Genomic DNA, 13,856 nt, shown 5'->3' on the forward strand with positions numbered 1-13,856 from the left:
AGACGTTATTTATATTGATTTGAATAACATATTCGAGGAACATAACCATAATGCACTAGAAATGGCACAAGATGAAACCGAAGAATATGAAAATGTGAATTCTGAACCAGACAGTGATTGGCCTGAAGAAATTAAGTTACCTTATCATGTCAAATGCCCATGCCACTTGTTAAACCTAATTGCAACATCTGATATTCACAAAATTATTAATCTGATCTTCAAAAATATGAAAAAAGGTTGATTACAAACTTCAGAAAATTTGGAATAAACAATCTCGAAGTTCCTTGGCATCTGACTTCATATAAGAAAAGCTGGGCTCACTGTTTGTGTTGCATAACCAAACCAGATGGAATTCCTTTTACGACGCCCTGAATTGCGTGAATAAATTTACCAAGATGAAACCGACTGAGTTAGAAAAGACTTTCCGAAACTTCAAAATTGCGCCGTTAACAAAAACGGAAGAAGAATTTATTGGGGAATATGTTAGTGTTATGGAACCATTTACTCAAGCACTAGAGGTTCCTCAAAATGAAGAAAGCATGAGCATTGGATGTGTCATACCCACCATAAAGCTACTTATCGAGAAAATGGAAGAGTTCTCAAACGATCACACGGTCATTCATTGTATGCCCGTTGTCTTGACCGTTCTCACTGGATTGCACGCAAGATTTGATCGCTTGCTGAACGAACGTCATTTGATAACTGCCTCCGTCTCCGACCCAATGTTTAAAACAATAAAATTAAATGAAGAAAATTCTACAGCTGAGTATGCTATGCTTCTGAAAGGAGCAGTTCGTCGCTTGAAAGACATTCGGCTCCATTAAGTCTAATTAGTTATTTTCGTTAAATTATCACAATTCTCCCATCGTTTTACTATGATATAATTAACGTCTTTTACCTACACATTCACATCATATTTATTGCTAAATAGTAAACTAAGCAATTTTTTGTGTTTTATAGGTCTATTTCTACCATTTACATAGAAAATTCTGAATCACCTCAAAAGAAGCGCTTTCTTGACGGATATAAACGGCGTGCGTCAACGGAAATCGACGAAGTGGAGAAATATTTCGCAGAGGAAACAAGTGACATCACTGTTTTACATCGGTTTCCCGACATCAGGGAAATTTTAGGGATGTCGATTATCGATATATCGCATCGGAAAAAATGAAAAAATCTGATATGATATATCACATCGAAAAAACTGATATCCGAATAGTGATACCGATGTTTTTACGCCATCTAACTGTCAAAATAAGCACTACGTAAAACCTTTCGGCGCTATTTTCGACAATAGAATACAAACTTGGACAGTATTACACAATGGGTAGATTTCTTAAGTTAGGGTAATTACTGTTTGTTTGTAAAAATTTGTTTTGGCAGAAGATATTACAATACATATACAATATACACCAGCGTTTTGACGTTTTCCAAAAATGAGGAATAATAGGAGTTTATTGTGGAATTATTTTGTTAGGTCCGATACCTTTGCTGTAGATCATAAGGTAATATGTAAGGCGTGCAACAAAACTATACTGACTAGTGGAAACACGTCAAACATGAAACATTATCTCCAAACTCGTCATTCAGAGCAAGATGATAACATTTATCAAACATATCTGGATGAAGAGGCTGGAAAGGCCATGCAAAATTCCGCGGTATCCACTTCTAGAACCACAGTGGAAAGAAGCGAAGGTAAACTTTTATAAATTCCGAATAAATCTTTAACAATATTATAGATTAGCAAGTTTTTTATAATCAAGAAACGCCTAGTGTTGCCCAGCCATCGGCCACTAGCCGTCGGCGTCGCAGAGACAACAATAACACCGATGTTGTTCCATATCCAACTGAGGGAGTTTTCATGGAAGGGTTTCATAAAAAACTAGTTGGATTTATCGCTAAAGATATGCAACCCATTCAAATAGTTGAGAATGAAGGTTTGTTTTGACACATATGTTGATGCTATTCGAAGTAGTTGACTATCTCTTTTCTCACTCTTTGCAGGCTTTAAAGGTTTGGTGCATTACCTTGATCCTCGGGTTACGCTGCCCTCAAGAACAACCTTAGCGAGCACTTTGATTCCCCAGGAATATGAAAGAGCAAAAGCTGCTTTGTTTGTGGAACTTCAATCTGTCACTTATTTGTCTTTGACAACAGATTGTTGGTCGTTTCGGCGTATGGAACCATTCATGAGAGTTACAGTCCATTCCATCGTGAATGGACAGTTACAGTCACGCGTTTTGGTTATCTGCCCCATGACCGGTTCACATACAGCAAATAACCTGAGTAGTAAGCTGGAGACGATTGCATCTGAATGGAGTTTAACCGAAAAAGTAGTTTGTGTCGTTACGGACAATGCGTCGAACATTGTAGCGGCTGTTAACTTGCTGACACATAAGTACAGGGAAAAAGGTATCAGAACTTTTAACTCTAAAATAAGCAATAAATAACGTAGCAATCTGATGTATTCTTAGATCTTTGGAATCCCCTTCCATGTGTTGCCCACACCTTACATTTGGCTGTTACAGATGCCATTAACAACACCCTTGTACATGGCACTATAAAACAGTGCAGGGATCTTGTGACTTACTTTCATTCTAGCCATACGGCAGTTGAAGTCCTCAACAAGCATTGCATGTACAACGGTGGACTTAGTGGAAGACAACTGCAGCAAGATGTGGTGACAAGATGGAATAGCCAATATCTAATGCTCAAAAGCATGCTGGATCTTAAACTACCAATTTGTGCAACTATTAGCGAGCTTCAGCGGATGGATCTCTCTTTCACAGCTGACCAGTGGGATCTAATGGAGGGAATTTTCGAAGTGCTTAGCCCATGTGAGCAAGTAAGCACAGAAATTTCTTCGCAAAGATACCCTTCCTTATCAAAAGTAATTTGTATGAAAAGTGATTTTCTTCACTACTTCATCGTTAATATTTACCAAGTTTTTCTTTGACTTTAGTTATTTCCGCTTATTAGCCTCATGCTTGAGGGGCTCACAAATGTCTTTGATGATAACCCAGTCAGGTATGAGGGGCTATTGATTTTCAGAAATCGTTTTATGAGGAACATCAAGCACCGGTTTCATAATTTGGAGCATACTAATCCGGACTTCAGAGCCCCTAAATGGCCCTTTGTTTCATTGGCAACTTTTACCGACCCGAGGTATTATACCAATACATAACTCGATTATCTTTGTTAAATATTTATATTCACAGATTTAAAGGCATGTACCATACGGAAGTTTCCCATGTAGAAAAACAATTGGAAAATCTTTTGTATGGTACTTCTCATGAGGAGGGAGATATCCCGTCTACTTTATCTACTAGTAACCGAAGATCTTTATGGGCTGCCCATGACCATCGAGTTGAGCATATAAACGAAGCAAGTAGTCGGCCAAGCAGCAACTCAAGAGCCAATGCAATTAATCTCATTCGAGAATACAAGCTGCATCCTATGATTGCCAGACATGAGGATCCTCTTCAGTGGTGGAAGTCAAAATCTGATCATTGCCTACTAAAGCACTTATTACCATTAATTGAAAAAATCCATTGTATACCAGCTACATCAATTCCTTCAGAGCAAGTTTTTTCTCATGCGTCAGACCTTATTTCTGCTAAGCGTAGTCGTCTTAGTAGGAGTACGGTAGAAATGCTCCTCTTCCTCAACAGATACAATTCTCTGAACCATTAACTCTGTTGCCTCTCGTTTATATTTCGTTTAACACAGTTGAAAGAATTGCAACAATTAGGTTTTTTCACTCATGAGCAATTTCCCACTTACGAGGAATGCATTTGGGATTTTTCGTATGGTCTACGTCAATACGTTTAATTGTTTTCCACTTAAAATCAACGTTTTATTTTTTTTTCCTGTTTTTTTAGTACTGATCCTGGCCAACCCAATATTTTTCGTAATAAGTGGTTTAGGTGATAGCATGCTAGGCTGACGACACTTGGTGTTAGTGTTTAAATCAGGATTCAGTAGATATAAACCGAAAGCATTTTATTAAAATTAAAAAAAATAACTCCATTTATAACTCCTATCTAACTATCCATAAATAACTCCATGGATAACTCCATTTAAATGGATTCATTTATCAGGACGGATGAATCCATTTATGTGGATTCATCAGTTAGGATAGATGAATCCATTTAAGTGGATTCATCTATCAGGATGAAACCCTCCATGGAAGTGGATGCCTCTACATTGCCGTCAAACAATTTTTCAATGTATTTGGATCAGACAGTGGCGAGCCGCCACAAGTTGAGGGCATGGATGCCTCAACACAAGTGTTGGTTTTGCCACTGTCAACGACAGATATGCTTATATCTGTCGTTATCCGCCTCAGCGTGGGAGACTTCGGAGCCAACGGCCCAACCCCAAACGACTATGGAAGTTAGCTCCACGATTGACTTTAGTTTGTAACAAATGAAAAGAAAATACAGTTTTTTTTTAAATTTTTGTATTAATCTTTTAATGAACTTAATTCAGTTCATTAGACTGCGTAAGACTGTGTAAAAATTAATTAAATCGAAATACAAAATCATATTAGCCAGAGTTCAATCAGAAATATCCCCACCCCCTTTTTTGCCCACTGGATTGGTGGCTCAATGTCCTTGAAAGGTCGACGAAATAGGACTAAACCCACGGAGAAATAGGACTGGCCTAAAAGTTATAAAAACCCAGTCCTATTTCTCCAGTCCCAATTCTACAGGAAAAATTGGACTGGAAATTTTCAGTCCTATTTCTCCAGTCCTATTTCGTTTCAGTCCTATTTCACAGTAAATCAGAAAAAGATCCGGAAAGCCTGGTAGCGACGGTCAGACACAGGGGGGGGGGAGAAAGTTGAAGTTCCCGGTATTGAGCCAAGAGGAAACTCGCGAGCCAACGCTCGTGTTATACAGAGACGCGTAAGCAACTCACTACGAATCAGTGGTAACGAGCTTTAAATCCGGTAAACCGGAAATCCTCCGAGCTCAGAAAACTCGGTCTTATGTGGGACAAAAAAGACAGTCTATTGAGGTGCAAGGCTTGCATCTAGATTGGATGGAATGCAATACATCAGCAGCGCTCATTCTGCTACCGGCCGAGCATTTCATAACCAAAAGGCTGATACAACAAACGCATCTTCGGTTGAAACATACCGGAGTGAAGAACATGATGGGAGCACTCAGAACGGAATTCTGGAATCGAAAGATGCGACAAGCGTTAAAAAGAGAGACAAGCAAATGCACGAGGTGCCAGAGATTGGACTCGAAACATTTTGATGAAAAACCGGCGCCTCTATCGATGTATCGCCCGACCGTGTGCAAATGCCGAACCCGTTCACGATAACGGGAGTTGATTTCGCAGGACCATTCCCAGTAGAGTCGCCCGCGAACAGCGGCCACAGGACGAAGGTATTTGTGTGTCTCTTCACATGCGCCGTAACTAGACTGCCATTTTGGTAGGGAAGTTGGAAAAACAAGGACTACAAAAATTTGGCTGTTCCTTCAAAGTCATTTTTACTACAAGTCCGTAAAACTCCCCTCCAGAAATAGCTGACCGAAGGGGAGCTAAATTGCTTCGGGGGATGAGATAAAGCGGCAAAAACACAAAAACTAATGCTTATAATTTGTAATATATCTCACTAATAAAAATTAAACACCTCTCCAATTCTTGGATATGTTGCGTAAACATATCTCTTCTTTGCAATAAAATTATCCGCATTATCTTAAATTTAGCGACTTTTTCGAAATTAATTTTGAAAGTATACCCTCTTTTGGTTTGTTTTCATAAAATAACAAAATTGTAATAAGCAAAAAAAAATAAACATAACATGTCGACGTAAAATTTAATTATACATCCAATGGCTTAGGTCCTATTAAAATCAACCAGAAAAAATGACACAAATTAAAGAAAAACTAAAAGTTTTATTTTTCTTTATCTAACAGCAAAATTAAAAAATTCAATTTTAACATTTAAATATCGTCTAAACAAATTAAGCAACAATTCTGAAATTTCCAGGGTCGTTTTTTTTTCCTAATTTTACCCAACCCGAAAAAAAATCTGAATTTTGACTGCGCCATCCATCTGCAGATTTCGCGTGGAATGACCCCGAAATGTCAGCGTATATCTACGTCTGCCAACAGCGTTTATAAAACACCGTTGACAGAAATATTAATTACGTGAACATTGATTTATACGTCGGCGCAGATGTAACTTCTTGTCATCCTTTCTTCAATCCGCGGGTGAATCAAGTGAGGTTAACGAACTGGTTGCTACGGTGACTGATTGTCTGGTTAACTGCGGTTTACCTGTTAATCGGGCTTTCGAACCGGGTCGTCTTCTTACCCGATTGGAACCGGGTCTTTCTTCACCCCGATCAACCTGGGTTGTCTTTTATCCGGTTTCTGATTCTGTAGCGGGTTTCTAACACCCAGTTCCGCTTCTTTGCGCTAGATCTCGTCTCATATACAATAACCGTCATTCACTTTGAACGCTTGTGTGTTTTACCATAAGCGCCCGTGTTAAACGTGGACGACTCCGATCCGCTTATTCTGGTCAAACGTATAAGCTATTTGTTATACATTTATATCGCTTAATAGCTAAGAAAATTTTCTATTTAGCGGTGAGATTGAAAAAATTTTATGATTGCTGGTTTTTCCGTCAAAGTAAAACCCAGCTATATTTGAACATGGTGTTTCTTGCATGTTAGCTTATGGAGAAAGGGTGTTTTTATTTCTTTAATTGTACACAAACGGCTTGAACCATTTGCATGCCGTTTGTTGTCATTCATGCGGATTTCATTTTTCTGTAGATGCTAGAAATCCCCAGGTACTAACTTATGATATGAATTCCCTGAATTAATTTTTTGTCGACAAATGTGTAATTTTAAGCGAATCGGCATGGTGTCCCCCTCTGGCATACTCCCAGAACCACCCGCTGAGCCTTTGTTCAGCGTGCGCTTGCAAGTATAAAGTAGAGGATGGTACTGGGAGTTTACGACGGAGAGTTTTTGGAATATGAACATACGCAGAAATGCCAAATACATGAACATGAGAGACATCAGGTTTGCGATGGTGAGAAAACCATGCTTCGTACGGGGTAGTATTTGTGGTGCGTCCATGAATGCGATTCTGAACATAAACACTGCAACTCGTAGCTTCAGCCCATAGGTCAAGAGGTAGATCCAAATCGAGGAGACAGCTTAGTGACGACTCCATAATCGTTCGGTTTGAGCGTTCACTGACGCCATCCTGCTCAGGGTTATTCGGTGCACAAGTTTTCTGTCTGTTTCAGTGCGCAGACGAGCGCAGACGAGCGAGAAAGACGAAAACACTGAAAAACTTCGTTTTTCTGTTTAATTAATTTGATGACACGAAAACCAGAATAGTCATCTTGAAACTGAACATAGTAGCGATATCCACTGAAAGAAGAAGTACTCATTGGCCCACATACGTCACTATGAATTAATTCACAAATACCTACAGCGCAGTGACGACCAGTGGGAAAAGGGCGATGGTGACTTCTACCAAGAGCACAACCTTTGCACGGGAAAACATCAGGATCGGTATTTGAAAGTCGTAATCCAGTAACAGAACCTTCTGTAGCTATTTTCTGAATAACGTTGACATGAGCGTGACCAAAACGCCGATGTCATATAGACATGGAAGAGAAAGATAGATTACCATGCTCAACTTTTGGAGTAGGGACTGCTACAAATTCCACGAGATAAAGATTGCTGGTTTGGCGGACGCCATTTAGCTCAAGTTTGTTGTTGCGATAGAGATGAACGTTCTGGTGAGTAAAAACAGCAGTGACTCCAAGATCAGTTGCCGCACCAATTGAGAATAAATTTGCTCAAAGGCCAGGAACGTAGAGGACATCGCGCAAAATACCATCAGGCATATTCGTACTCTTTGTGCTGCGAATGATGATGTCTCCCCGGCCTTTGACTTGTAATTGCTTGTGAACACTGCCTACTCTTTTGACAGTCCAGACGTGCGTGACTGGCACAAATTTAGTAAAATATTCGCGATTGTCAGTCATATGTCTAGTTGCACCCGAATCAGCACACCAATTCACGAAAGAAATGAGGCTGAGTAGAGAAGTATTCGCTAATGCTGGATAGGAAAATTTGATTGACGACGCATCGGTACTCTGTTCGTCACTAATAGCGGTATTCGCTAGATTGCCAGATGATTTTTCTTTTTCCTCCCGAATGCGCTTTCGACAAACGGCAACAACATGATTGGCGTAACTGCAATAAGTGCATTGCACACGCGGTTTACGATTTGAAGAAGTACGTTGATTAGAATTGTCTTGTTGAAAATCACCGTGGTCACGTTTGCGTTTACGACAATTCGCAAAAGTATGATTACTATAGCCACAGAAAAAACAAACGTTTTGTGGATGATCTCGCACATTAAAAACGGAGACGTTGAGTTAAGGGGAAAAAAAGCTGTGTCAGGTCCTGATTGTTCTTGAGATTCACGATGGGCATACATGGATTCAGCAAGTAGAAGCTTTGCTATCATCTTCTCTCTTGTTGGCTCAATAGACGGTAAAAGAGCCCATGCCTCTCGGAAGTTTGCATATTTTACAGGAAGAGTCATTAACACTTTGGGGGTTAATTGATCTTCACCAAGAATAGTGCCCATGTCGTGAAGCTGATGAACTAAGCTCTCTATTTTCGAGACGTGGGCCATAACGTCATTTCCTTCATTGTATTTGTAGCGAATAATGCGATCAATTAGAACATGTTTGTTCTCTGGAGCGCTCTGCTCATATTGTTGAGTCAAACGATTCCACATCATAGAGGAAGATGTGCAATCCAACAGGGTTCTTCTAACTCCTGTTTCAGTTGTGCTGAAGATAAAATCTTGAGCTTGTAAATCCAAATCATGCCAGGCTAAAATAGCTGCTTCTTGAGTTGGCCTTCCCTCTTCATTAAGTGTAGGGGCATTGCTATCATCCAGAAGTTGTACTGGGCATTCAATGGTGCCATTGAGTATTCCATCCAGTTTGTGTACTTGAACGACAATATACACTTGCTTTTTTCAAAAAATTGAAATCGGTGCCGTTAAACTTTGGGATATGACTCGTTTTCTTTGCCGTTTAGGACAGTGACATGGCCATGATAATTTGTCTAGATTTTAAGGTGAATAAATTGTACATCAGATCGTGAAGAAATAAACAGAGTATATAAAAATTAATTGAATAAACGTTAAACGTTCTGGGCCCATAACCTGTTTTTATTAGAATCTGTGTACTACCTTGTTTGTAGTGGGGAAAAGGAATTGGAACGACAGAAGGTGAGAGTGCAACTTCACTACAGTAGAGTGGGGGAGACAAAAGAGATAGGAACATACTTCTCTGTCTGTACATGAAGATACAAGAAAAAACGTTGGTAGGACATATAGTAGATAGTACACACACAAACATCTGCAGCCAAAATAAGGTCAAAGTGAAGGTTAAAAACAACATCTATCGGCGATTCGTTCAACTCCGGTCTCAGCTACCCTTCCGGCACCGTCTGTTTTATTAAAGGGCAGAAATCTTCGGGCAGTTTACAATTCATTCCGTCGGAACTAGCACCCAAACTTGTTTCTGCTTCAGCAGTGCAGCGTGAACTTTTAACTCGATAGGCCAGTACCGCAATATGGTCAGGCTTGTTCACCAAATGCTAGGATCTGCTTCAGATTGGTCAGCAAGTACGGGTCGTAATCAAAGATTGGTGGCTTCTTGTGGCAGTCAGCTCCATCTGTTCGGAGCCGTAGTCGTATGTCATTCAGCTGGATTACGGACGTTTGTTTCGGCAAACACGCTGTGCCATCAACATGGACAAGGGTGTTCCATCAGTCGGTGTGTCAGTGATGGTTCCGTGCTCCACCCGGCCTGCTCCTGATCCATATGTGCATATCGGTCAACCAGCTGGTCAGCCAGTTCCGACACCGGCTCTATTGTCTCAATCGGCGGTTCCTACATCACTTCCGTCGGACATGAGCCAAACACCTAGCCTTCCGGTTGGGATGGGTTGCCCTGGAATGCCGAATAGCCCTGCGACGCCGTAAGGCTGCATTTCCCCTCGCCCGCTTCGGTTGGTTGGCTGTGTTCGGGGGGTGCCAAGACGTTTGTCGCAAAGCCAGCAGAATCCTTTAGCAGCTGTTGTGCCCAGTCCAACAGTGCCAAGTAGTGGCCAGCTAATCTCTTCTCATGTGGATCATTTTGGGACTACCAGATCTGGTGCTCGCTTTGGCTATATCAATGCCTAAAGGAGGCTGCTGGTCTGCTGGTTAGACGTCGTCAATATGTTTATCGTTTTGTCACAACTTTCTGTGTTGCTATCGTGTTCATGTCATTACTTTTCGCAAAATATTTGCCTCATCTGTTCCTTAGTCTTCGAAATGGTGTTATTGTTGCACATCGAATAACTAATACACTTTCAATATATACTTTTTAGTAGTCGAATTCCAACATTAAGTTTACATACAGCCATTCTTGGAAATTCAATCACAATATTACAATTAAGTCTTCAGAACACGTAAATCCGTCATCACTACACTGACATTCTTACTAAACGCTTTTGGAGTAAAAGATCTACTATATAATCTGCTGGTATTTAACTAGCTGTGTGTTAAAACATAAAGAAAGTGTCAAGATTCGCAAGAAAACGTGCTGTTGACAGAGAATTAGCAGAATTGTTGAAAAATACAAAAGAAACCAGTTGTAAAACTATTGTTGAGCAGCCGATACATTTTCCAGTTTATTACAAGGTAATATGCACTAATGTGTATGATACAGGTCGTGACTTTAAATTTCAATGTGAACTTTTCAAATTACGTGCATAGAAATGAAGAAGATGCAGGATGATGATGATGCAGGCCAACTACTGCAGCTTCATGTTGGTAACCAGGCTGAAATTGCCAGGCCTCATAATTCTGGTAATACTGTTGATATTACTAGACCTTCTGAAACTGCCGACTCAGACCATAATGAAGTGAATAGTGCCGTTCACGTTCAGCTTATTTCAAGCAAAGAAGACATCTTGAAAGAACTTGCCTTATTATATGTAAGGAAAAAACTTTCTCTTAGCGTCCTTGGAGCTACTGCTAAGTTAAAAGTAGCACTTGGTCACAAGATACCAATTGACCCAATTGACTATACTCCAAACCACAAATACTCCAATCAATAGCAAGTCATTCCATCATTTCTCTTTGAAAAAAGGTCTCTTGGCAAAGTTGAAGAAAGGCTTGGTTGACCGTAACATTCTTACTATCAAAATCCAAATTAACATTGATGGTACTAGTGTCTTCAAAACGAATTCCGTCGACCTATGGCCAATACTATGTCGAGTAACCAACTCACTTGATTCTTTGCCTTTTGCGGTAAGTCTTTTTGCTGGTAAAGGAAAACCACTTAATTTAGAAGAATTTCTCCGACCATTTCTTACTGAGCCGATCCAACTGCAAAGTGTAGGTTTAGAATTCAAAGGCAAAGCTTACTCAGTCGAAATAACTGCTTTCATCTGTGACGCTCCTGCTAGACAATTTCTAAAGGCCATTACTGGACATGGGGGCTATGGTGGCTGCAAACGTTGCAGCCAAACCGGTGCATATGATCCAGTCTATCGCTGCCTTGCTTTCCCGGAGTTAGTCGATGTTTTTCTTCGAACAGACGCCACTTTCCGAAATCAGTGGTAGCCGGAGAAATAGGAACCCGACAAATAGGACCCGGTGAGATAGGACAACTTTCTCTAACTGTTTTTTAGGGTCCTATTTCTCCGCTAGATGGGTCCTATTTCTCCCCTCCGTGGGTTCTATTTCATCTTCGTTTAGGTACGGCCTATATAGTTTTTAGCTGACAGAACAGCGTTGGCGTTGATGCACACATTGAAACAGCCACAACTTTTTTTTAACTCCGATTTTTTTTTCTTGCATTAATGAATTATGCAGAGCTTTCGTTAGAGCAGGATTCCTTTAAAAAGCAAAAAGTCAAACCAACGACAGTTGTTCAACCACCAAACATTCCTAAAGGTATTTTTTTGTTTAACAAAGAATGTATGTGGTTGTAATATGATTTTTTCCCTCTTCGTTTCAGGTAGGTTGACTGGTAAAACAAATAAAGCTAGTGGTACAGCAATCCAGCCTTCTAGTGCCAGAATTGGAAATAGTACAACGAAAAGTATAGACCTTGATAAAATTGTTTACACAGCTCACTACAACATTTTACATGTGTTGTATTACTTTCAGTTGGGCCTACTACTCAGACTAAATCCCAAAGTAATAAAGGGAAAAATCTGTCAAAAACGCTGGCTGCTGTTCCCACAATCAATGGTGTGTGTGCGAAATAAGTGATCTATGAAACTGTATTGAAAATATTTTTTTTATTAGACAAAATTGCTGAGAACCCTGAATGTTCAACCTCGTCAAAGTCCAATGCTGAAAATCGTCAATCGTCTTCCGAATCGGACAGTGACAGAGAAAGTGACGGAGAAAGCATTTCTTCACCAGAATTAGCCCTGTGTCGAAATTACAAGAACATGAAGAAGTTGAAGACAAAGATAGTGAAGAAAAACAAAGTGAAGACGATTATTTGGAAAGAAACGGCAATTAAAACCCAATAGATAGTGAAACAATTGAAACAGGGGATTCAACCAAGGAATTGGTTGCGTATGCAGCTGAATCAGGAAAGAAAGTTGATAGGGACAATCTCTTCGTGCTTGGTAATGAAGTCAATTTTTTTATATGGTAATATTCGTTAACAATTTTTAGGAATGTATGTAGAACGAGTAGAACCCGCCGAAGGAGTAATTAGCAAAACCATTGTCCATGTTGACGTAGCGAAAACTTTAATTGCAATAAATCTGAAAATAGAAGAACTTACTAATATGGTTTTAAACTTAAAAGTCAAGATACAACTCCTTTTGGATGACAAAGAATAATCTAAGCCCAAGTAAAAGGTTTGCGTCTTTTCTTGGTTAAGTCGTTTCTACTTAAAAAACACGCATATTTTTTAAGTATATTTTACCTTAATCGACAATAGAAGTTTTTAGTAGGAAAGAAGACGAATTGTATGAGAGTAAAAAATGGGTAATAATTACCATTTTTTTTCTTAACTTGAAAAGGTAAGAAATACTTAGATGTTATGCGTAAATAACGAATATTTATCCCTGTTTAATAGCTATGCTAGAAAGTGTAAAAATTTGGTAATAAATAACATAAAAGAAAGGTTGATAGGATGAAAAAATAACGCGCGGGAACTTCAATTGAAAAATTACATTTTTATTTCTCTAATATGCCAGTCCGCAAAACACTATCTTCATGTTAGAAAAATATACATGTTAGAAAACGGTGTGCTGTATAGCACTGACATACCATTGTTGGTTTGAATTGCTTTACAGAATATCGGGTAAAGTTGACGGTATATTGCCATTATGAAATGGGTTGAACTTATTTGGCACTGCAAACATTTTACCTTTGATTAAATTGAAATCCCATTCGTCTGCATCTTTACATAATTTGGAAACAACATATGAGTCATAGTCTGAGGATCGGTATGGCACAAGAAAAGCATCTCGTTTACACAAAAATTTTCTCTCGATGATAACGTAATCTTTTGAACCTTCGGGACATTCAACTACATCTTGACACACGATGATAGAGTTGTCCTTTAACAAACAAACATTATTAGGAAAACGATTCATCAATACAAATGTTGAAAAGCTAAGTTTTTTAAAGGTAGCTGACATGGTACACCCAATGAATACATTTGTTTTGCTATTTATAGCTTTCAACAATTCAGCTTCTCGCTCAAAATCGTAATATGATGACAAAATTCTGTCATGTAGGCCAGTTGGAAGGACGTACTTTCTC

At 39.3% G+C, this 13,856-nt stretch overlaps 1 protein-coding gene across 1 annotated transcript; it reads right to left on the minus strand.

Moving 5' to 3' along the window:
- Nucleotides 1-7,842: 7,842 nt before the first annotated feature.
- LOC123471394 lies at nucleotides 7,843-9,369 on the minus strand. Its single transcript, XM_045172644.1, has 3 exons — nucleotides 9,354-9,369; nucleotides 8,488-9,013; nucleotides 7,843-8,242 (listed from the first exon to the last, which is right to left on the minus strand). The coding sequence occupies exons 1-3, from the start codon at nucleotides 9,367-9,369 to the stop codon at nucleotides 7,843-7,845; spliced, it is 942 nt and encodes a 313-aa protein (XP_045028579.1).
- Between the last annotated feature and the right edge of the window lie 4,487 nt (nucleotides 9,370-13,856).

The sequence above is a fragment of the Daphnia magna genome, linkage group LG1, assembly GCF_020631705.1.
Source record: "Daphnia magna isolate NIES linkage group LG1, ASM2063170v1.1, whole genome shotgun sequence".
NCBI lineage: Eukaryota > Metazoa > Arthropoda > Branchiopoda > Diplostraca > Daphniidae > Daphnia > Daphnia magna.

Coding starts and splice junctions, on each gene's coding strand:
- LOC123471394 (XM_045172644.1), bottom strand. Junction 8,243..8,487: donor CTTCTACTTGCTGAATCCAT/GTATGCCCATCG, acceptor CACTTATTGCAG/TTACGCCAATCATGTTGTTG.